The sequence below is a fragment of the Caenorhabditis remanei genome, chromosome X (assembly GCF_010183535.1).
Source record: "Caenorhabditis remanei strain PX506 chromosome X, whole genome shotgun sequence".
Classification (NCBI taxonomy): domain Eukaryota; kingdom Metazoa; phylum Nematoda; class Chromadorea; order Rhabditida; family Rhabditidae; genus Caenorhabditis; species Caenorhabditis remanei.
The window spans coordinates 19635438-19660551 of NC_071333.1; the positions used below are offsets into that span (position 1 = coordinate 19635438).

Consider the following 25114-nt stretch of genomic DNA (forward strand, 5'->3'; position numbering starts at 1 on the left):
CGAGCCGGCCGGCACGGCCCGGAATTTCTGACCTCTGCCTGTAACCTTTATGTGGGAGGGGGAGAAAAAAATTCAATTAAATCTAAAAAAATACAATAAATGATTTGATTGATAAATGGGAGCCGATCAAAGTGCGAATGATGAATGATTCAGCACACTTTATTCACTTTTCGTGGAGCTACTATCTTGAATTGTCGTAAAGATCTTTTAAGTTAAAAATATTAAACTATTAAAGAATTTGAAAAACTACATTTTATTACGTTTTGACACGTTTACTATATGTAATCTATCGGCAACTGATAGCATCACCCATGTTTCTTTTCTCTAGCCTCGACGTGTGCATTCCTTTTTTTCATTTTCTCTCTACTTCATAAAAAATTAGTATTGTATGTTTCTGTCTTATACATATTTCAAAAAAATGTACTCTGAACAGAAACCGAAGCCAAATCGATAGACCTCCCTTTGTTCCGAAAAGAAGGGTCATACGAATAGAGATTGGGTAGAGACAGAAAGTCAAGAGAAAATAGTGTACAGTATAAACAAGACGCAGACGGGGAAACGTTCCCTACACGCAGTTAATGTTGGGCGCGGGGCAGCTGCCAACACACAAATTCTCTTCCTCTCGGGGGGCACACAAACACAACTGGGAGGCCGAATGTTGAGGGAAGAGACCTTCTTCGTAGAGAAAGCGTTTGGGGAGATTTCGCCAGGGGTTCCTTCTGCTTTCTGTTAGTAGTTTTACTGAGAGGAATTCCTTCTTCTAAAAAAACAATTTGTGTGCTTCAGATGTCCCTCGTTTTTCTCCGGCCTGAAGGCCCGCCTTCAGAAGATGAACCAATTTTTTCAATTTTTCATTGAAATGTTTTCACTTTTTTATCGAAAATGTAAACATTTCTGATGATTTCTCAGAATTTGTTCTAATTCTGAATGATGGGCAAAAATTTGGTTTTTTCGTGAAAAATTTGAAATTCGAATTTGGTGCCAAGTACCCCGGCGTGACGGGCCGGGTTTTGATTTTGGTACCAAAATACTCATAATAAGCAAAGAGAAACACATTCAATCGAAAAAGAAAATTCTTGAATTTCTTTCCCCATTTCCCTTTCCACTATTCATTTGGCCACACTGACCTACCCGTATCACTTCCTCCTTTCTCTTTCAATTGGCCACATCGACTCTCCTTTCCTCCTTTTCTCTCTCACTTTCTCCTTCCCGGTTTCGAAAAAAAGCGGACAGCTGTTTTCTGTTTTCTTGCAGGCAACACAGAGCGATTTGAAAACGGAGATATTATCCGAAGAACTTATGATTTTAACAGACGGAAATCCTTTTTTTTACTTCAATTTGTTTTGAACCTGCCCATTAGGAAAACACTAAAACTCCTTGTATTTTTTGACCATCAATTACTGTCCCCGTCTCAGTTTAGAGCGGAATCCCTTCTTTTCTTGAACTTAAGCTGTTGGCTCTTCTTGTAGTCAACGTTCACGGCATTCAATAACTATAATTTATTCTGACTATTTCCTTATTAACATTCATTTTCACCAATTTTTTTTCCCTCGTTATCACATCAAAAACCCACCGTTAGACCTTTTATCAGTTTGGTTTTTTTCTAATATTTTCTAATTCCCCTCTTACTATTTATGATACTTATTTCTGCTTCAAATATTACATAAAAAATTTGAATTTTTGAGTCATTCGTTTCTCATTTCACCTTTTTGACCACATTGACCAACCTATTTCCTTTGCGCCTTTTTCGTATCGAAAAGTATTTTTTGGTGTTCGCGAAGTTTTGAACTGCCCCTGGTCAACTTTAACACCGAGCAATTCACAATTAATATTTTGCTTTTTTGGGTTTCTAGAGTACCGTGCCGTAAGATCTTGGTCTCTCAGGGTGGGTATATGTGTCTCCTAATTATCTTATCTCTCCTCAAATGGTAAAAACGATATGATTGACAGTAAAAATATATTTTATCCTACCTCTTTTTATCCTTCCTCTTACTACATCAATCTAAAATCATCTTTTACTGTTGGATTTTCTCTTTTTCACTCTCTCTCCCTCTCTCTCTCTCTCTCCGTTTGGTTGAAAATTGATGACTTGAGAGCTCGAAAAATAGCCAAACGGACAGGTTGAAAAATAGAGGCCCTGTAATACATCGGTAAAGTCGTTTCTCCAGAGAAACTTGAAAAATAGAGACGCATGCGCCTATTATTGAAATCCGTCAGTGACTAATTAAGTATGCATAGCACTTTCCTCTTTGTGTGTGTGGTCAATAATGACTGTGTCTTGTTCTCCCATTCCTCTCTGTTCAACAGAGCAAACACCGAATTCATCTGTTTCTCATTTAGTTCTCTATTTTACTTTATCAACTTCACGAGACTGATTTGACTGATTATATGCTTCCGTAACGAACAGTGTTTTATTTGAAAGTGTGAAACAAGAAAGCAAAGATGTTCAAAAGCAATCAGTGTTCTCTTTTTCCCTAGATTACTACTCCACACGCTCTCTTTCTGTCTCTTTATCTTGCCGTGCCCATCGAGGCCTACTGACACTTTTCGACACCTTGACGCAGTCGGTTGTGCTAGTTTCTCTGCGTCACTTTCTCAGAATATGATGAACTACAAACAATTTCTGGAGAACACAGAGACACACAGCACGCGGGAAGTTCTCTCTCTCTCCCTCTTTCTCTCTTTTTTTTTCTCTCTCTCTCTCTCGGCTCCGGACGCTTGTCGGAATTGTTAAAGACGCATCGAATTTTTTCGGGTGAGTCTCGTAGCTGTAAGTAAAAATACCGTTTTCAACTACGAGACCCATCGCAACAAATTTTATGCGCTTTTAACACCCCTGCCAAGGGTGATGACTTTATTGCCTCGTCACAGAATTTAGGATTTTACCTCTCAGAATTAGCATAGTCTCAAATATTTGTCTTCGACAAACTTTCTCGTTTTTTTTCTGTTCACGAAGTTAATTTCTATTTTCTAGAAATTGCTCAAGTCCCAAAATGGACAAGTTCTCTAAATGGAGAGACGGGTCGTCCGGCAAGGTCTCAAAGACCGACTCGAAGGCCACTGATGGCAAAGACCTGATAGTGGTCTTCGAGTCCATTCGGGCTCCTTCGAATGCGGAGCCAAAAAGGAGGGATCACTCCGAATTGTTCAAAACAAGATCGCTTCTCGTTCCTCAAGTTGGTGGGAGCTCTGCTCCACTAATCATCACAAAACGTAAGATTTTTGAGACAACCGAATCAGTTTTAACAAAAAATTTAAAATTTTCAGCGCCGTCCGATGAGGGAGCTCGGATGAGGGAGAGAGCAGAGAGAAGAAGGAAAGATGCAAATGAGCAAATGATGATGGCAAGGCCACCCCCCTCCTTACCAGGTATGTTTATTTTTTTCTTAAATCAGCCAACCAAAAGGTAAAATTGATCAGAAACAATTTCTTTCACTTTTTTCAGTAGTAGAGTTGTACTAGGCAAATAAACACGGACTATCTAGAATTTTCACACAGTTGACGCATATAAAGTATATTATTTACAGAAGAGCCGCCTGTCCAGATCCCAATTGAAGCTCCAGTTCCTCCAGTTCGTCCGAATAGTAAGTATTTTTGAAGTTTCCTTTGAGAATAGTGCTCGAGCGTCTATAAAAAGTATCCCCGGGCACAACTCTTATCATCAAACCATTTATAAAAAACAAATTCCTGTTCAAATTTCAAAATTTCAGTGGTCCCCGATGGAAGAACGGCGGCAGATGCCAGTCTCCATGAGAGAGAAAGAAGAGAACTAGGTCAGTTTTTTCACAACGCATTGGTTTCTCCTCGAGAATGATGATCGTCATGCCCACAGTAGTTTGAATAAATTCTACAAGTATTTTTCTAGCCCCTCGTCAGCGTCAGTTTCGTTTCGAAAAGTATTTTAGGTGTTTCCAAAGTTTTGAGCTAATGATTTTGGCTCTTTTTCTCTTGAACACCATTTAATAAATATAGATTACATCTAGTACTGAAGTCTCTCTCTCTCTCTTAATACTTTTTTGTAATTCAAACGATTTTATTGAATTTTTTTCAGAAAGAAACCATCGCCCGGAGCCCGAAATCTTTCGCCGGAACCGACGAAAAACATTCGGTAAGTTGGGAAGATAAGAAAAAATATGATAATGATAATGTTTCTATTCTTGAAACTTTGTTCTGAACGAAGTTACAAGAAAAATAATCCTTGGTAACCTACTTTTTTTAAAAAGTTTTAACCGACTATTTTCAGACGAAATGGAGGGAAGATCTCATGTTGATGGGGACTACAGAGGGTCTAAATCTCGTTCTCCATCTCGGTCTCCATCCCTTGGTCAGTTTTTCAAATTATTTTGACTCTCATGCTGTTCACTTTAGGAATACACCAGTTCAAGTTAAACACAGATTTTGTGATTTAAACTTTTTCAAAAAGGTTTTAATATTTAAAAAAAGGCATTTGGAAATTTCAAGGAAAAAATTCAGTAGAGAAAAATGAGAAAACTCTCCTGGGAATACAGTTGCATCTGCACGAGGAGTGTTTTGTCCTTAAAGTGGAATTTTTGACTTTTTTTTCCTACTTCCAACAAACAAATAATATTCACTATTACAGATGCCCCAGATGGCTCTCCGAGATGGAGAGAGGAACGTCGCCGCTCTCCTCAATATGGGGACGCTGTGCGACGCCATCCTCAGTTGGAGGATGAGGAACCCCCCACTCGTCAATATGAGAATGGAGACAGAGGCTCTCCTGATCCAACTTCTCCTACATATTCGGATCCAATTGAAGGTATGTTACTTTATTAAAATTGATTTCCTTGTAAGATTTTTTGTTTTTCCAATAGGTAATTTTCAAGCCAAGAATAGACAAAAACGTACGTTTTCTAATAAACCGGCGTCAAAAGTTGACCGCTGGTCCGATGTGCTGGTTGGGTTTGTAAGATGTAGGAATTTATTATCTGAACTACTTTAATACTAGTTCTTAAAAGCATGACGGTTGAGATTTGGAAGATTGATCAAGATTTTTAGACGTGGAACTAGACACTAGTTATTATACGTTTAATTACCTCTCCTAATGTTTCAAAAATAATTGAATCCACAGATGAGTAATCTCACAAAATATATAATTTGCAGAAGAAGACTCTCCTTCTCCTTCTCCATATGACGCTGATCCAACTTCTCCGACATATTCGGATCCAACTGATGGTATGTTACTCTATTAAAATTGATTTCCTCCTAAGATTTTTTGTTTTTCCAATATGTAGCTCAAGTAATTTTTAAACATAGAATAGATTTTCTAATAAACCGGTGTCCAAAGTTGACCGCTGGTCTGATGTGCCGGTTGGGTATGTAAAATGTGGGAATTTATGATCTAAAATGCTTTACTACTGGTTCTTGATAGCATGACGCTCGATGTTAGGAAGATTGATCATTATTTATAGATGGGGCGAGCTAGTTATTAGTTATTATATGTGCAATTATCACTCCAAAGTTTGAAAAACAATTGAATCCACAGATGAGTTATCTCACAGAACTTATATTTTGCAGAAGAAGGCGGAGAGGAGGCTCAAGAAGAAGTTCAACAAGAAGAGGTCCGGGAAGAAGGTGAGTGTTATAAGATTACCGAAATACTTTTAGTTGAATCTTTGGAAATAGTGTTGTAGAGTTGTTAAATCAGAGAAAAAAGTTAGAAAAATCAGTTCCAGCAAAAAAAAACTTTATATCATTTTTTCCATCTCAAAATCACAAATGTTAAACTTCTTGTTAGTTTGAACAGAAAACATTTTATATATTCACTATTACAGTCAACCAACATGGTGCCTATCACTATGAGGGTCCTCAATATCAGAAACCTCGCGCTGAAGAGGAGTATGACTCAGAAGATTCCGGAAAATCTGACACAAGCGACAAATATGGTGAGTTTTATAAGATTACCACTAACAAAAATAATACGATACACTTTTTTAAATCATTTTTCTATCTCAAAATCTCGAGTGTTAAACTTTTTGTTAGTTTGAACAGAAAATTGTCAACATTTTTATTAAACCTGCACTCACATCATTGTCCTGTCACACTTATCAATTTTTACAGATAGAGAGCGGATTCCCCGACCAGCAGGTGAATTCCAAGGAATGCAGGCACGATTTGGTGAGTACCATCTTTTGAAAACTTCAGAACGAAACATTTAATCTGTATAGAAACCTTAAATTTGTAATTGTACAAGAATCTTACTTGAGTTATTTTCCAGTTCGAAGGACAACCGATGCGCCGAAAAGAAAGGTAGTATGGCGGGAATCGAGTTTCAAAAGAGCGAAAAAATAAAAATATGCCATGTTTCATGCTTCATTATTTCGTTTTTGCTTCTCCCCGGAAATTAACACCTTCTTGCTTTTTCTCACTTTCTTGATGTGAGGTTTTCTATTCTTCTTTTTCTCTTCAACCCGTTCCTCTTTTCTTCTTCTCTCAACTTCTCCGCTTGGTCCGATTCCCACGAATCCCTTTCCGATCGTTTTTTTCCCATCTTCTCCTTCTCCAATTGCCGTCTGATCACTTTCTTCGCTATTCTCTCAATGTTCATTTTCCAAGACTGTCTGCCCTCCACTCCTGTTTATGTGGACTTCCAAAATCCCCCTGCCAGAAATTATTTTTCCTCAACTGCCCGATTGATGTAGCTCCGCCTACAACTTTTAATGTTTCTCTGAAGTTTTGCTGCCCAGAATTAGCATTTTTTACGTTTATGTTAACTTTTTATCCTTCTCACATTCAATTCCTAGTTTATGTGTTTCTTTTCTTTTCTAAGCCGTTTCTCTCAATCATTTCTATTTGTCAATTGGTATTTTATTTTACTCGAGTGGTTTATTGTATTATTGTCATGTTTTTTTTTAATTGTACGGTTGTCTTATTTCAATAAATGTATGACAAATGGAAAATGACTTTGTGTTTTTTTTACTTCCAGAGCAGGTCCCTTTTTTCGACAAGAAGACCGACCACCATTGCTAACCCTGTCAAGAAAGCTGAGCCTGAGGGAAAGAAAACGTGATCAGATAAAGTTCTGAATTTGCTCAAGAACAGTGGAGAAGTAATTGAGAACACCGCTTCCGTAATTTTTCTGTGAATCCCATTATGAAACCCTGCTTAGAGATAAGTGTTAATTATAATCATCATTTTTAAACTATTAGTAAAAAAAAACCAGATTCTCAATAAGGACTCAAAGTGCTGATGCGACCAAATTGTGTTTTTAGACATGAAGTAATCTCAAATTATACTGCCCATTGTCGAAACAGTACGCAGATTTTCATTGAAACTGCGAACTATTAACTCAAGCTGGTATGTTATTCCACATTACATACTTTTTAAGAGCGGCCCAAGCATAGAAATGCTCAACTTCAAAAATACATTTCTTTGATTAGGGATGCACATACCGCAAAGCCTCTAATAGAGGTTCCCCAGGAAAACCTGTTTAACGCGGTATATCTTTTTTCTTAAAGGAGATATAAAAAAAAGCCAACAGACAATATATAGCTGTATATTAATGAAATATTTCTTCAGTTGGAAACAACTTGATTGCTCCCAAGGCAGTTGAGATATTATGCTCCAAATTTTTGCACCCACCTCTATTAGAAGTTTTACGACATCAAAATCTGAGCCAATAGAACTGATTAGTTCATTAAGATACGTTCTCAATGATAGGTTAAAGTTTCTATATTTCTAACGACACCTTGAAAACGTGCATGTTTTGAGTAGAGAGGTACATCACTTTAAAAAACGTTGTCAACTACAAGATTGAAGCTCCAAAAGTTTGTAAACTTCAGTTTTTTCCCGAATTGCCCTATTGGTTGGCACCCTTCAAGACTTGCCATGTTCTTCAGAAACCAGCGAACAGTGACATCACGAACAGTTTTGTTTTATTCTTTCCGTTTTCTATCTTCTCTGAATTTTTTTTTTAAAGAAATGGAAACGAAGAAGAAAAGAAATTGTTATTGGCCCCGTTTCTTTTCTATTTTTATTACAATACATTCCGAACCAAACCCATCATCTTCTTCTTTTCACGTTCTCAATTATTGCACCCATAAATTCTCTCTTTCCTTTTTCTTCTCCCCCTCTCGTGGATTCTGACCTCATATCTGTTCTTTTTCTCCTTTCTCCCATTTCTTCTGTCCATTTCTTTTCTTCATTCTCTTCTCCCAGAAAAACGAATACTTTTTTCTCCTCCCTTCTTTATTCCCCTTCCCCTCCCTCTTGGTTTTCGTTACACTTCTGTCAGCACAAACGTACACAGCCTCTCCCCCCCCCCCCCCTACCCGACATTTCTCTTTTTCCTCTCTATTTCGCGCACTGCTCTCGCTTTCTCTATCTCTCTTTCTCTCTCCGTCCCTCTTCATTTTCCTCTTGTTTTCACTGAGTCTCACGCCATCCGTCCTTCTTTTTAATATCGGTTTGGGGAGATAGAAGGCAAGAAATATCAAAAATTAGGGGACAGTAGTTTCAAATTCTGAAAAGTTCCCTGAAACACGCTATAAAAAGACTACAAGTTGTCAGCAAAAAGAAAAAGGAAAGTGATTGATGTTGTTTGCGGAATCGTCCCCCTCCCCCTCTCCCCTTATTCAGCTGGTCACCAGGCCGCGTCTTTCGCTTCGCCGCAGTGCGTTTGCCGTGTTGTCCCCCTCTGATGCTTTTCCTTTCACCGTTCACCGTCTCTCTATTCTATTTGTCTTTTCTCTGTTCTTCTATCTCTCTTCTTATGGTTTTACTCTTCCAACATTGCGTTTTGGCAGTTCGATACAATCGATATTTTCAGTCATGCATCCACGTCAGAACTATTCGGGCCGTACGAATTTCGGGCACTTGTTGAACCAAATGAATCAACAAAACCAACAACAAAACCTCACTCGACCGACGTACCCAAACTTGAGCAACTCGTTTGTAAATGTCACTGTTGATGAATTCACGCCACCAGGCTACCCAGTGAGTTTTTCATTATAAAAAGAAGAGCCTGATTAGACGGTTGTGTAAACTGGCTCAAACATTGATGCCTGTTTGGGTTATCAACGCAGTAATTGACAGCTCTGTAATGTACAGTACTGGGCAAAAAGATACAAATTTTGTTATTTTCGGTTGAAATTCTTCAATTTTTGAGACGATGTCATAGTAATTCTGATTGTCCCACCCAGCAGTAGGTGTGTAATGAATAATGTAGTATAAAACTAGAGCTCCATTTTTGTAGTTTACAACTTTTTGATACGGACACTCCCTAGAGAGTTGTAGTCATTTTGAGACGACAGCTCAAAAATCGTTTTATTTTGCATTGAAATGGGTCGATTTGTGGGAGAAATTACTTTGTCGATATGTAGCTTGTTAGGGATTTCTCGTAGAAAAAAGTTGACAACTATTAGGTTGATGCATAAGTTTCTTTCTTTTTTTGGGTAATTTTTGGTATGAAATTTCTAGGAGACTAATAGTTCACATAATAAGAAACATTATTGGTTAGTACCTATAACTCATTGTGATTATACCTGTGACTTGACGTCCACCATCCGCCTAATCTCAGCCGGAGGCACGTCAAAACACTTGAGGAACCCTTTTTTGGTACCATTTTTCGTCTCCATTTTTTTCCTAGAAAATGCTGTTAAGAATGGGTGAGCTATTCAGAATTAAAACAAGCAAAAAAAGTTATTTATGAAAAGCAAATAAAGGCATTCCAACTAAGCAACGATAGTTCAGTGCGGGTCCCTGATGAAAGGTTAGGATCAGCAGTTTAGGAGTGTGCGAGTATTTTCGATATTTCTTTAACTGTAGATAGGGAAATTGGTGGAAATGTTAGTTATTGAGTAGAGTAGGCATTGATGTTTTTAAATTTACTTTGTTTCTAATATTCACATCATTTGTCCTTTTTCGCAGGAAGCCCGAAGTCAACATCATCAAAATCACTTGATTTTTGAGTTTGATGAGGCCTACTGCTCCTACCTCTAAAGCAATCCACTAGATATTTTGCACATTTTTAGATCAATGTGTGTACTATTGATTACTTACAATAAAATAATTCAGACTTATTTGTGAGCGTTCAGAAGAGACCTAGACTCCACTCAAGTCTAGTACACAAAATTTCTCGAAAGCGCAAAAATCATAAGAAATTTATCAGCCATGTTTTATCTCTTAATTTGATGACTTTGTCATAAACTTTTTCAAGAAATAGTTTACTACTCATGTTATCCTCTAACTTTTACAAATAGTTTGGTACAAATGTCCTCTCAAATATTTCTGTAATCTGTTTGAGCCCCGCTGAACCATGGTTTCTCGTTGCTGTCGATCGTCTTATCACAACTTTTTTGTTTTCAACATTCTGACTGAAAACTAAAATGAGATAACAAGATCAAATCTTATTCTATAAATTGCGTTCAATTTTTTTATGAAGATTTTATCATTTCGATACCAATGCGACAAAATCAAAAAACTTTCCAAAACAGGCATTTGGTTGGCGATCAAAAAAGCCATCGTTTTCACGAGCGGACTATCTAGGAACAAACTTGAAATATTATATGTTAGCCACTAAAGAGGTCATAAAAATGCAAAAAAGTTTGGGTGGAAAAACAACCTTATCGCTTAGAGACCGGGGGCCAAAGTCACACCTTCAAAAAAGAAAGAAACTTATGCATCAACCTAATACAAAAATGAATCGCTACCTTTGTTCTGCATGGTTTATACATAATTTTCTTTATGGAGCAAACAGGGATACCGCAATATTCTCTCAAAGTTGATCATTTTCAACTGAATACGGCCAAAGTTAGTGTGTTTTTGCCCAGTACTGTAGCGGAGGCGCTTGAAAGCCCGGTTCTCACTTTAAGATTCATTTCATGATTTCAATTCTTCATTTTTTTCCCATTTCAGACATCATCAAATGCTACTCCATATTCGTCATCGACCCCAGGACCGGGTTACAATTCGGATTCAATGCCACCGCCGTTTATTGGAGCACCAGTGGGAGCTGCTCCACACTACCGCCTGATGGCTGAACTCAAAAAAGCTCATACAAAAAGCGTTTCTGCTCTAAAGTTCTCACCGGATGGAAAATATCTTGGAAGCTCATCGGCTGATGGTAGCGTCAAGCTGTACAACATGGCCACTGTGACTTTGGAGAAAATTGTGAGTCGCTTTTTTGTTCAGAATATAAAATTTAAAAGAATGACTTTGGTTGCCTTCTTTTTTATCGGATGTAAATATTTGTAAAGCAATCTGAAATTCTCTGCTTCTGGGTACATGTGTTACCGCAAAACCAGAGATAGAGGCGCACCCGAAAAGGTTGGGCCATTCTGTCTCGGCTATCTTAAAATATATAAAATTGCTTTTAACTGAACAATTGTTTTATGAATAGAAAACAAGCAGAAAAGTTTTTATGATAATTGTGACGTAGTTGAGTGACAGTTAGAAACGCCTTCTCATTCCTTGACGACTACAAACTATGGAAATTGCAAAGTCAAAATCGAACTTTGTCGTTTTGTTCTGATTGTGACGTACTGTGTGTCCAGTATGATGATATTTATCAGATTTTGGTTAGCTACACCATACATAAATTGTTCCTAGAGTTGTGTGAGATCTAATTTATTTCATACACACAATATACAATGGAATAAGAAGCGATTTATTTTGTTTTGGCAAAATGAGGAGTCAGTATAAAAACGCACACTTCAAGCTTTGTGGTTTAAAACCAATTAGTTATACAAATTTCAGCTTCTCGGACACAAACTCGGTATCAATGATTTCGCGTGGAGCTCCGACTCGAAACAGATTGTCTCTGGAGCGGATGACAAGATTCTAAAAATCTACGACGTTCTCACAGCGCAATGTGTGAAGAATCTTAAAGGGCACACCAGTTATGTGTTTTGTTGCAACTTCAATCCACAAAACACCCTCGTGGTGTCCGGATCATTTGACGAATCGATCAGGATTTGGTGTGCTCGTAACGGGACTTGTATCAAGACCATACCAGCCCACCAGGATCCTGTGGTCGCTGTTTCCTTCAATCGAGACGGCAACATTATTGCTTCCGGATCCTATGACGGCTTCATTCGTATTTGGGATGTGGCCCGCGGAACTTGCTCCAAGTCTCTGGTCGATGAAATCAAGCCACCAGTGTCCCACGTCAAATTCTCACCAAATGGAAAATACATTCTGTCCGCAAGCCTCGATGGTGTAATAAAGCTCTGGGACTACTACAAAGGAAAAAGTTTAAAGGAATACAACGGTCATCTCAACGAGAAGTACTGTATTGTGTCAAACTTCTCGATCACTGGAGGAAAATGGATAGTGAGCGGATCTGAAGACCACAAAGTGTATATTTGGAATATACAGTCGAGAGAAGTGGTGCAAGTCCTGGAAGGTCATTCGAGTGAGTTTCATTTTAATTTTCTAAGAGATATAATAAACAGATTTCTAAACTTACTACCTAATTTTCTGAATTTTCAGCACCAGTGATGAGTACCGACTGTCACCCGCTACAGAATGTGATCGCCTCAGCTGCACTGGAACCGGACCTCACTATCAAGATTTGGAGGTCAGATAATTAAAATTACCTCAAAATGTTAATTCCCCTGCCAAAACTTGTCCCCCACCCACATTTTTAGTGTCGTGTTCCCTATAATAGTAGCATGAGTACGGTATTTATTTGTTTTCCTCACTTCAGTCTTCCATTTCTCTTATCCTAAGTCACTGTACTCGTACCCTGTACGATTAATTGATCTCTCTTTCTACATTGCATCTTTTTTCCATTCTAAAGTCCCCTTTCTGTCATGTATTTTCTGAACTTTTACTGTTGTTTTTTATACTTCCCGAAAAAATGTTTGTGTGTACCCTGATTCAATGAAACCCCGGAGATGAAACTAATAAAATGTCATACGTATTTTTCAAACTTTATTGTTATAAAAAAAAGAATAAGAAACAGAATTAAGAGAACCCGGATAGAAATAAAATGTAAGGTAATGAAACAGACACGCAACTTTTCACAGGAAAATTTGGAAATAGGAAAGCCGAAAAACGACAATTTTTGTTACATTAATAAATGGCTTGTGAGATATATTATATAACAAAAAACAATAAAAATTCAGTTGTTCCAGACACGTACGGCATATATTATAAAGACATCATGGTGTTGGTAAAGGGAGTAGAAAAAGGACAACAGGTGATGATTGAGTGGGGACGGGTGTCGGTACAAAGACGATATGAACCAAATACGAGGCTGTAAATTCAAAGAGGGAAACCAAGTCCTTGTTGGTCAACAAATGACATACTCTGGTTATTAAATAGAGAGGGATGCGACAAATTACAGTTGAACTTGAATAATAGGAGGTAGGAACATTGAAGATTGTAAATTCTGAGTACGAAAGAGCAGAAAAAAAAGCTGTCAGTGGGCAATAGAAAGGAAAAAGACATTTCCACATCACAGAATGATTCGGGAAGAGAAATCGGAATAAAATTGCAGAAAAAATGAGGTTGATGAGATAAAATGAGGTAGAAATTATTGAGATCTCATATTCTGGGATTGAGTGAACAGAAAATGCTAGCAGTGAGCGAAGGAGAAGAAAAAGAAATTTTGAGATAACAGAATGATTTGGAGAAATAAATTTGAAAAACATTGAAGAGAATATTCAAAGAAAGAACGAATAAGACGATAAAAAAACAAACCTTGAATAAGACAATTGAGAAGGAAAAGGAATTGGAATAATCCGAAAAAAAGGAGAAAAGAAAAGTCAGAGGGGCATGATGCGGGAATTGAGAAGTCAGAAAAGCGTGTGATAGGAAATGGTGGAAAAAAAGAGTGTGAAGACAGAGCGGACCATCGTATCGCAAAACTACAAAAACTTTCACACATCCCTTGGCTCTTCTTACGGCTCTCTCAGTGTAGCAGCAGCATAGCTGCCATCGTCAACTTCTTCTTTCACAACAGGTCTATTCTCTGCATCTTCAACTTCTTGTTTCACAATTGGTTGTCCGAGTAGGAGAAAATGTTCATCGTCCGAGTCTGAGGAAAGTTCCGAGTCGGACCAGCCGGACTCGTAGAAACTATCGTTCTCGTTGGGGAGACCGTCGTCAAGTTCAACGTGTTCTTCTCCTTCCACATCGTTGCCCTGATTTGGCAGATCGAAGTCAAAGTCTCGAGGTGATGGTTCCTCTTCCTGGACGGGCAATCCGGTGCTCTCATCCTCAACTTCTTCTTTTACAACTGGTATGTTGTTCCAGGAATCGTCCGAGTCGGACCAATCATCCGAGTCGGACCAATCGTCCGAATCAAAGGAATCGTCGTCTGAATCGATTTCTGGTTTTATTGACATCTCATTGTCCTGATTTGGCAGATCGACGTCTTGAGGTGATTGTTCATTTTCCTGGGCGCGCTTTCTGGTGGAAGATGATTTAGCCTCACCACGTTTTTTGCCACTTGTCAGCATTGGGACATCATTTTCGTCGATCACACTTTTTCCTCTCATTCTGTCTAATTTTCTTCTCATTCGGAAGTAAGCCAATGCCTGTAAACAGAATTTTTAATATTATAGTGTAGTATTATAGTATACTTTCAGAAAACAATAATAGCATACATAAAACTACTTATTACTGTTTGAAAAAAGTATCTGTCAACATATTCAATTTTCAATATTTTGAGAATTAAAACTAACCACACATGTTCTCAGTCCTGTTTTTTCTTTCAACTCGTTTGCAGTTTCCATCGTCTCTATCACTGATTGTTTCAAATATTGGAGCTCCAATAATTTCATAGTCGAGGGCAAACTGTCCACGCCTTTTTTCTCATCCAGGTACTTCTTCAAAACACGAATCCGTCTTTTGTACACCCAACGAACAACCTGAAACAATTCCATTGTGAAACGCGGGGAAATTTCAATGAATTCACTTACCGCTCGATCTGCGACGTTCATTGGTCTGGCAATCTCTTCAGCTCTCACAAACGGAATAAACTGATTCATTTCAAATTCTCGTTTCAATTCTTCTTTGTTTTCAGCAGAAAGCCTGCTCGTTTTATGACTTAGCCGTCTTGGTGGTTTAATGAAATTCAATATCTGAAAATCAATGATCTATTAATCACATAAACATAAAATTAGACATACTTTATATTTGGGCCAGTATATCTGATTCATCAACCCATCATATCCAATCTCTCGGTGGTTCGGGTTCTCCTCGAGAAACTGCTTGATGATGGGAGCAGCTTCTTCTTCCGATAGAGGTGGGTGTCCCTTTGGCTTGAGAGAGTATTGTTTCTGAAACACAATATGAAGCATTTAAAAGATTATCATTTAAACAGGCTTACTTTTAATCCTTGTTTTTTTCTTTCTCGAGTCTTCTTAACGCTCTCTTCTCTGGCTCCGGGAACTCTGTTCAAAGTTCTTACTTTTTGGATAAAGTTATACACCTGGAATGAATAGTTCTATTTCATTTTTTTATTTTATTTTGCAAACCTGTAATCCGGTCAACTTGATTTCTCTTGCCCAGGTGTCGCATTGATCTCTTGTTGGATACTTGACCTCCTCGTATTTTGCTTTCATAAAGTTTTTCTGTTCCTCACTGAACGCGAACGGTGGTGGCTTGTTAGACTGAATGTTTTTAAAAATTGAAAAATGTTTCAGTTTCAATAATTCATACCTCAAGTTTCTTTTTTCGCTGCCTTTCTCTTTCCAACGCTGCTTTTCTTTTCCTCAAACGTTCAGCTTCCTCGGGAGTACGTTCCGGTTTCGGTTTCAATTTATCTCTGTTGGTTTTGAACCAGAGTGAAACCTACAATAAGCTTATTTGCGTAAGCTTTTTCATACAGTACCGACCAAACAGATACCATTATTTGCCTTATTTTTGGTTGAAAAAAGTCAACTTTAAGAGTGTGTCATAGTAAAACTAATTGTCCCACAAAATAACTTTTGATGGATCAAACAGACCAAGAGTAGAGGTCTATTTTTTAGTTTACAACTGTTTTTTATACAAGCACTCCTAAGAAAGCTATAGTAATTTTAGATGTTGTTTTTAAACTCACTTTTGGTAGATTCAAATTGTACTTTGCTGCTAATTCCCGTTTCTCCTCCGTTGTTGGGTGCTGTTTTACCGCCAATATTTTTCTGAAATGTTCTCTCGCTTTTTCGGAGATATCCGAACATTTCCCCGCTTCTTCTGAGATCTTCTTTCGATAGAAAAATTTACCTATCTGAAACAGAAACAGATGTTTCGATTTTATTGAACTTTTCAAACTAACATTTTTTCTGGTCATGTGGAGTTGCTTTGCGAGCTCTTCCTTCTCCGCTGCAGATGGGAATCCTTTCTCTTCATAAAATTCTCTCAGCGTTTTTTGTGCGAATTCTTTTTGTTCTTCCGTGAACTCGACTTTTGGCGCTGGTTTTCTACCTCGTTTTCTCAATATATTCGATGTATTGTTTTTCTGTTCTTCATCATCAGAAGACTCAGAAGAAGAAAGCGGGAGGTAGTCGGAGTTGGATGGGAGGTCTCGACGAGAGGATCTCTTCTGAAAATTAGGAATGTGAAAGTTGGATCGAACGGTGTGAACTTCTTTGTTTGAACAAATGTCGGATCAATGACCAGCAAGCATAGTTGTCAAGGTCCTGAAATTTGGCGCCAAAACCCAAAATTCTGTTTCTTTTGAAATTTTTGCTGCGGAAAATCCTAATTCTCGACTATTGCTCAGATAGAATGAAATCTGAACAGTCATTGAAAATAATTACAATTATAGTACAAACATTCAAAAAAATTGATAACTATGTCGGCAAAATTATTTTGAAAATGTTTCTGAACTACATGACTTGTTAATTTGAGTAGAGATGTAATGAATTATGTAAGATTGAAACTATAGCTATGTTCTTTGAGGAAATATCAAAAAGTGTTTAACTAACGAAATGAAATTTAATATTCGGAAAACATTTTGTTAGTCGAACAATATTTTATAGCTCCAAAGCCAGTAGAGAAACGAAGCTCAAAATCTTTCCTAACCTTAGTTTTCACATTACCGGCTGCTTCTAATTTCATCACTTTTGGCAGTATGATATTCGTATTGGCAGATGCAAGTAATGAAAAGTGGATGGGCTTCCTCGGCGAGACTCTCTAGGAAAAATTGATAGTTGTTTTGACAACTATACCTACAAAATTATTTTGGGAGTGTTTCTGCGCCAAAGGACTCGCTAATTTATGTGAGTGGAGAATAATGGAGTAGGTTTGATACTGTGTACCTCTGTTCTTTGAGAAAATATCTAAAAAAAAATGTTCAACTAACAAAATACAATATAGTATTCATGAAATACTTTGTCAGTCCAAAAAGGTTTCGTAACTCTGAAGGCAGGCGAGTGCGGCTCTAGTAGTTACGCAAAATTTCCACAGCTAAATTCTAAAATAAAACTCACTTGAGTTTTCTGACCGTTCCGTGTGTTCGATCGTTTTGGCTTTGGCGCAGAGTCTTCAGAAGCTGAGGATAGTGAGCGATGGCAGGAAGCGGCTCTCTGTAATCATTCATGTTTGAAGAAGTGTATAATATTAAAATTATCATTACAAAAACTATAGAATTTCCATTCAGACTAAAATACTACAGATAAATGAAAATAGAAAAATACTTACCTTGGTTGAAGTTTCAGACGTTTTCGGAGTCTTTCTTGGACTAGTCATCTTGGAAATCAATATTCGAGTAAATTTGTCTGAAACTTTAAATAAATTTTTAAAAACAAGAGAGAGAGAGAGAGGGCGCAAGAGAGACAGAGAGAAGAAAATGAAGAAACAGGCAAAGAAGGGAGAAATAGGCAGTGTGTGTGAGACAGCGGTCACCTCTGTTTGATTCATACGTGCATCCCTGGGTGATTTTGATCGGCGTGAGTCAACCAAACGAGTGAATGTGAAAACGGATATATATGTGAGAGTGGAAAGATAGAAAAACCGTGCTGTTGAAAATAACAATTGTCAGCGAGCGACTAATGATATGGATGTAGTGGAAGAAAGTAGGAAAATCAAAGTCTTCAAAAAAATAGTACTCTCAAAATGGTAATTCAAGATAATCTCAATTGAATCTCAATTGTGTAGGGTCCACTAATACATTACCGGCATTCATCTTTAGTAAATTAATTGTTATGATACTATTATATTTGATTATCTTTTTCACGATTTTTAATACATAAAAATTGATACAAACAAGAAGAAAAAATGAGAAAAAGAGAGAAAAGAAAAAAGAGTAAGAAACAAAGAAAAGAGAAATAGGCAATGACAGTACGAGGGCGATCACCACTGTTTGGTTTATACATACATCTCTGGGTTGGGTATATGTACTGGGAAGACGCAGAGAGAACACATTGACCATTGACAGATGTTGAATAGTAATTTAAGATGATTACAATTGTATCTTATTTTTATGAAGTCCACTACCACATTAAAAGCATTCCTCTATTGTAAATTCATTGTCATGACACTACATTTATCCAAATTATTTTGTATTTCATGCTTCTTTTCACGATTCTCTAATCGTTTTTCCAATAAACAAATAAATAATTGAGAAGGGAAAAAATGAAGTCAGAGACCGAAATAATAATAATAACCAAATTTGAAAAATCCTTTTGTTTGGAACAAAAACGTATTCTACCTCTCTTTTTCTCTTGGAGACGCACCAGCCTATTAAAACAGGGCACATTGAGCGTTTAGAGAACAGCGATGAGGGTGTGACCGGCTGTCCTCCCATCACCCCCGGTTGTGTGTGCCACGTCTCCTTTACTTGGGTTCGGAAAATACATGGACGCTCACAAACCTTTCTGTTCTTTCTTTTCATGTTTCTTCGCTGCCTACAGAAAACGCGTCGAAGGTGCACCTGTCTCTTTTTTCATGATTATCTGGAAGGAGTAAGGCACCTATTTCCCTGTTAAAAAGGTCAAATATGGACTTCAGATCGCTCTATAAATGAGAGAGAGAAAGAAATAGAGAGGTACAGGCTACAAGTAAAATAAAACTATGATTTGGCTAATTATCAAAATGTATTCTTATATTTGCTAGTATGAAAATCATGAGAGAACTTTACATATGTCCCTCATCAGGTTTTTAATTAAAATCCTTTTTTGACTTTTAGCCCAGAAAATGGGCTCTTATCAAAAAAGGACGAATCTGCTTCTATTTTAAGAAGTACTGTATTTTTCCCACACGTCAGTCACTATACAGTTTCTACAGAATTGTATCTTTTCGCTTGATGTACAGTACTGACCACAAAGAATGCGGCAATTGCAGTTTTTAATTGAAAATGGTGAACTTTGTGAGTGTGAGACGGCCTTTCTGATAGTCTCACAATATTGATTGTTTATAGAGTGTATTGATCACAAGTACAGCTTCATTTTTATAGTTGACAACTTTTTTGCGCCTCTCAACCAAGAGCCAGAGAAACGCTGAAGAGACGCCGCATATCTCCACCCAAGACCGAGGAATCTCCACGGAACCGTCGGAGATCACCACCTCAAGCCAAGACTTCCGCTCAGAGACGCCGGATCACCCCGCCACGGACACAGAACCGTCCCGAAAGTCATGAGACAGAAAGAACCAATATGCCAGTCACGTATCGGTTCGTGCTCGAAAAAGACATGGAGGAAGAGGCCAGAAATCGGTGCAGTTTCTGCTCTCAACGTCACTTCAGTGACAGATGTGGAAATCACGTCGAAATGGAAGAGCGAAAAAGAATTCTGACAGAGAAGAATCGCTGCTGGAGATGTCTGCTTGTTCGTCAACCTGGACACAACTGCTCATCAAGAAAATGCTTCTACTGTGCTCAATATGGACACAATGAAGCAATATGCACACGACCATAGACTATAGTCGAATGAGGACTCTTCGATGGATCAACGACCACGACAACGATTGGACTTTCCCATGAACCCCCCCCCCTACACCTCCTTTCTGTTTTCTTTCTTATCATTATATAATTTCAATTTTCCCTTCTTATTTTCATTCTCATCCACCCTTTCTGATTTCCTCTTTCTCTCCCTCTCCCCTCGGAATGTACTCGATTTAGAGCACTCAACCTGTTGATTATTGTTATTATTTTAATTTCTTATTTCCTTTTTTCTATTGTTTTATATTTCTTCCTTTTATAATTCAAATGATTCAAATGTCACCTTTTTCACCTATGACATGAGTCATTCTCTGTTTGTATGACCTTTCAGCACCCGCCGCCCCAGGGTGCCTCTTGGGTAATTGTAACATTACTTATTTGTATCTTTCACTCCTCTAATCACGCCCCTGTTTTCTCAGCTTCACCCTCTCCCGCTTCTTCCTCACTCTTCACCTTACACCCCAACGACTCACGATCGTTCCCCTCATCAATTTGTTCAAACAATGATGAAACCGTTCACCCAATGAAAAGAAAAAAAAAACGCCTCGCATGGGGTCGATCCCTTCCCCCACCCAGCACCAACTCAGCACACATCCCCTCGGCCACTCGGCCAGTCGAAAACGTGGCAAAGGGAGGAAAGTGACATTTTCGAAACTGTTGAAAAGCGAGGAAATGAGGTTTACTGTGTTAAATCTGAGCCGAACGTTGAGAGCCCATAACTCGGAGCAGAGTGCCGAGCGTGTTCCAATATTTTGTGGGAGCTCTATTGGAGGGGTCCTTGACCTCCCATCACCAAAGTTTCATCAAATTACAAATTTACAAGTGCTTGGGGTTCCCTTGTCAGACATCTGAGTACCTTTCTTTTCTAATCATGCACGTCATTCAGTGGGAGAGAGAGAGACGGTCCCAATACATAAGGAACACTCTCTCCCCCTCTCTCTGAATGACCTTTGTCTCATGACTCTCAAAGAGTCTACACTATTTCCCTCAACACCTTCAAATTTTGAAGAAAAGAGAACTCGCTTAGCTTATGGCTAACACTCTCTCTTCTTCTAACTTTATTTTCCCCTCTCAATCTATCATGAGACAGTCTGGCCACGCCCTTGGGGGCGCGAACGAGATTTTTTCATTCCTTCCTACCATTCTCCACCAGAAGCTGGTATCAAAAGCTTATCCCCTTTTTTCACCCCTTTTTACACCCCCTTTTCCCCACTTTCCAATCTCTGGGAAGTTTCATCAAGAAGCTTCCTCTTCACCTCATCTCCAATCTCTCTGTGAGACTTCACAAGAAGTCCTCACAATTCTCATACCTCATCACCAATCTGACTATAGTTCAAAATCATTTGGATAAATGTAGTGTCATGAAAATAAATATACAATAGAGGAATCCTTTTAATGTTGTAGTGGACCTTATGAAATTAGGATACAGTTGAGATTTTCGTAAATTACTATTCAACAATTGTCAATGGTCAATGTGTTCTCTCTGCATTTTTTCATTACATACACCTAACCCAGAGATGTATGTATAAATCAAAAAGAGGTGACCGCCCTCTTACTCACACTGCCAATTTCTCTCTTCTTTGTTATATTCTCTTTTTTCTTTTCTCTCTATTTCTCACTCTTTCATCTTGTTTGTATTTATAGCAATCCTTTCTGACTTTGTTTTGTTTCAGACAAATTTATTCGATTATCGATTTCCAAGATGACTAGTCCAAGAAAGACTCCGAAAACGTCTGAAACTTTCACCAAGGTAAGTATTTTTCTATGTTTATTTATCAGCAGTATTCTAGTCTGAATGGAAATTCTATAGTATCTATTATGAACATTTTTTATAATACACTTCTTCAAACATGAATAATTACAGAGAACCACTTCCCGCCGTCGCTCACCATCCTCCTCTTCTGAGTTGTCTGATTCTGCGCCAACACCAAAGCGATCAAAAACGCAGGACGGTTTGAGAACTGAAGTGAGTTTATTTCAGTGTGGAAATTTAACGTAACTACTAGAGCTGATAAAACTTTGGAGCATCACAGCTCGATTGACTTCACAGCTATGAAAAATGTTTCAGCTGACAAAATGCTTTATGAATATTAGATTGTATTTTGTTAGTTGAACATTTTTTGATATTTTCTCAAAGAACGAAAGAATACAGTGCCAAACTTACACCATTTTTCTCTACTTACATGAATCAGCGAGTCCTTTGGCGCAGAAAACGTTCCCAAAATGATTTAGTTGTCAAAGTTGTCAAAATTCTTTCTAATTCTGAATAATAGGAAAAAAATACTTTTGGATTACGACGCTAAACAGGTTTTAACCACTATCAATTTTTCCCAGAGAGTCTCTTGTCGAGAAACGGTTCAATCCAACTTTCACATTACTAATTTTCAGAAGAGATCCACTTCCGATTACCGCCGGCCTTCTTCTTCCACTGAGTCTTCTGATGATGAAGAACAGAAAAACAATACATCGAATATATCGAGAAAGCGAGTTAGAAAACCAGCGCCAAAAATCGAGCTCACGGAGGAACAAAGAGAATTCGCACAAAAAACGCTGCGAGAATTTTACGAAAAAAAAGGACTCCCATCTCCAGCGGAAAAGAAAGAGCTCGCAAAACAACTCCATATGACCAAAACAAATGTAAGTTTGAAATGCTCAAAGAAATCGAGACATCCGTTTTTGTTTCAGATAAGTAATTTTTTCTATCGAAAAAAGATATCAGAAGAAGTGCGAAAATGTTCAAATGTGTCCGAAGAAGCGAAAAAACATTTTAGAAAGATATTGGCGGCAAACCAGCACCCCACAACGGAGGAGAAACGAAAACTGGCGGCAAAGTACAATTTAAATTTACCGAAAGTGAGAGTAAAAACTATGAAAAAGTTTACACAAATAACCTTATTGCAGGTCTCACTCTGGTTCAAGATCAACAGAGATAAATTGAAACCGAAACCGGAACGTACTCCAGAGGAAATTGTTCGGTTGAGACAAAGGAAAACAGAGTTGGAAAGAGAAAGGCTGCGAAGAAAGAAACTTGAGGTATGAATTATTGAAACTAAAAGATTTTCCAATTATTCTAAACATTTAGTCGGACAAGCCGCCGCCGTTCGCATTTACTGAAGATCAGAAAAAAATCATGAAAACAAAATACGAGGAGTTCAAGTACCCGACAAGAAATCAATGCGAGACCTGGGGAAAAGAAATTGAGTTGACTGGAGTACAGGTTCGCAAAGTTTGAAAAAAAAAGCCTCCACACAAAACTATTCATTCCAGGTGTACAGATTCATCAAAAAAGAGAGAACATTAAACAGAAAAGAGAGCGATAACAAGACTCGAGAAATAGAAAAGAAACGACTAAAAGCGAGTTTGTTTGAAGGTGAATCTCTTAAATAATTTTTTGTTTTGTTTCAGAAAAAATATTCTCTCAAGCCAAAGGGACACCCACCTCTATCGGAAGAAGCTGCTGCTCCCATCATCAAACAGTTTCTCGAGGAGAACCCGAACCACCGAGAGATTGGATATGATGGGTTGATGAATCAGATATACTGGCCCAAATATAAAGTATGTCTAATTTTATGTTTATGTGATTAATAGATCATTGATTTTCAGATATTGAATTTTATTAAACCACTAAGACGGCAAAGTCACAAAATGGGTAGGCTTTCTGCTGAAAACAAAGAAGAATTGAAACGAGAATTTGAAAATAATCAATACATTTCGTTAGTGAGAGCTGAACAGATTGCTAGACCTATGAACGTCACAGACCAAACAGTGAGTGAATTTATTGGAAATTTTCCCGTGTTTCACAATGGAATTGTTTCAGATTGTTCTATGGATGTACAAAGAAAGGATTAGTGTTCTAAAGAAGTATCTAGATGAGAAAAACGGTGTGGACAGTTTGCCTTCGATCATGAAATTATTGGAGCTCCAATATTTGGAGAACTCTGTGATAGAGACGATGGAAGCTGCAAACGAGTTGAAAGAAAAAACAGGACTGAGAAAATGTGTGGTAAGTTTTAATTCTCAAAATATTAAAAATTGAATATGCTGACAGATACTTTTTCAAAACAGTAATAATTAATTTTATGTATGCTATTAGTTTTCTGAAAGTATATTACTATACTTTCAATATTAAAAATTCTGTTTACAGGTTTTGTCTTACTTCCGAATAAGAAGAAGATTGGATCGCGAAAGAGGAAAAAGTGTGATTGACGAAGAGGATGTCCCAATGCTGAGAAGTGGCAAAACACGTGGAGAGGGTAAAAAATCTTCCGCCGAAAAACGAGCCCAGGAAAAGAAATCGTCACTTCAAGACGTCGACCAGCCACATCAGGATAACGAAGTGGCAATAAAACAAGAAATCGAATCAGACGACGATTCCTCTGTTTCGGACGAGATCTCAGATTCGGACGATTGGTCGGATTCCGACGATTGGTCAGATTCCGACGATTTCACCGACTCGGGCATTAGACCAGTGAAGAAGGAAGAAGTGGAGGATGACGGCTTTGCTGGTGCTGAAACAATGAGAGAACCAGAGGAAGCGTCAAGGGTTGAGTAAAATTTTTTGTAGTTCTGTGATATTCTAAGTTCCGAGATAGTTCTGTACAGTTAGTTTTCACACTCTTTCCTTTCTCACTATTTCCTGTCACCTCTTTCTCTGACTACTCGATTTCCACATTATCCTTGTCTGAAATTTCTTTTCTCCTTCTTTTCGGATTTTTTAAATTCATTTCCCTCTTTCTTGTTTTTGACGTGTCGCTATTTAGTGTTTTCTGTTCTTTTTCTTATCATTTCACTCTCTTCATTGTATCTTCAATTTTCATCAATTTCTCAGTCGAAATCATTATCTGATCTGTAAATGTCCCTTTCCTCTTTTTGGCCCTCAGACAGCTTTCTCTGTTTGCTCATTCTCAGATTATACAATCTCAATCGTTTCTACCTCTGTATTTTTGAAATATCCAACTATAATTTTTCATATCCAACTTTTCTGTTTTAACTGGAAAGGACAAGGTCTTATCTTTTTTTTCAATACCCTGCCCCGTATTCTGTTCAAATCGTTTGTGTACCGAAAGCCCTCCTCACTTAATCATCACCTGAGATTTTCCTTCTACTCTCTTTTTCCAATATCATAATATTTTCGTAATATATGCCCTGAATGTGTGCGAAATCTTTTGATTAATTAATATATCTCACAGTCTGCCAAGTTTTAAAAGTGGTGTTTTTCCATTTTCATATTTGAAAATGTTTCTGTGTAAAATTGCGTGTCTGTTACATTATTTTGTATTTTAGTCT

At 37.8% G+C, this 25114-nt stretch overlaps 5 protein-coding genes across 5 annotated transcripts; 4 read left to right on the forward strand and 1 right to left on the reverse strand.

Moving 5' to 3' along the window:
• Nucleotides 1-2993: 2993 nt before the first annotated feature.
• Nucleotides 2994-6309, forward strand: GCK72_025948 (uncharacterized protein; the record flags this gene model as incomplete). The annotated part of the gene is made up of 12 exons (XM_003099953.2): nt 2994-3213; nt 3268-3369; nt 3528-3584; nt 3711-3773; nt 4052-4108; nt 4244-4324; nt 4601-4777; nt 5122-5193; nt 5536-5592; nt 5793-5903; nt 6079-6135; nt 6236-6309. 12 exons carry the CDS (start codon nt 2994-2996, stop codon nt 6307-6309), a joined length of 1128 nt encoding a protein of 375 aa, XP_003100001.2.
• Nucleotides 6310-8787: 2478 nt separating this feature from the next.
• On the forward strand, nt 8788-12548 carry GCK72_025949 (uncharacterized protein; the record flags this gene model as incomplete). Its single annotated transcript, XM_003099977.2, has 4 exons — nt 8788-8952; nt 10873-11127; nt 11713-12370; nt 12448-12548. The coding sequence occupies 4 exons, from the start codon at nt 8788-8790 to the stop codon at nt 12546-12548; spliced, it is 1179 nt and encodes a 392-aa protein (XP_003100025.2).
• A 1314-nt stretch (nt 12549-13862) lies between these two features.
• GCK72_025950 (uncharacterized protein) lies at nt 13863-17640 on the reverse strand (the record flags this gene model as incomplete). Its single annotated transcript, XM_053736572.1, has 11 exons — nt 13863-14501; nt 14649-14834; nt 14886-15047; nt 15096-15245; nt 15296-15397; nt 15444-15578; nt 15628-15759; nt 16010-16177; nt 16226-16492; nt 17382-17477; nt 17593-17640. 11 exons carry the CDS (start codon nt 17638-17640, stop codon nt 13863-13865), a joined length of 2085 nt encoding a protein of 694 aa, XP_053580138.1.
• Nucleotides 17641-19544: 1904 nt separating this feature from the next.
• On the forward strand, nt 19545-19805 carry GCK72_025951 (uncharacterized protein; the record flags this gene model as incomplete). Its single annotated transcript, XM_003099985.2, has 1 exon — nt 19545-19805. The coding sequence occupies one exon, from the start codon at nt 19545-19547 to the stop codon at nt 19803-19805; it is 261 nt and encodes an 86-aa protein (XP_003100033.2).
• Nucleotides 19806-21530: 1725 nt separating this feature from the next.
• Nucleotides 21531-24380, forward strand: GCK72_025952 (uncharacterized protein; the record flags this gene model as incomplete). Its single annotated transcript, XM_053736573.1, has 11 exons — nt 21531-21578; nt 21693-21794; nt 22217-22465; nt 22514-22681; nt 22730-22861; nt 22911-23045; nt 23096-23182; nt 23234-23383; nt 23432-23593; nt 23646-23831; nt 23973-24380. The coding sequence occupies 11 exons, from the start codon at nt 21531-21533 to the stop codon at nt 24378-24380; spliced, it is 1827 nt and encodes a 608-aa protein (XP_053580139.1).
• Between the last annotated feature and the right edge of the window lie 734 nt (nt 24381-25114).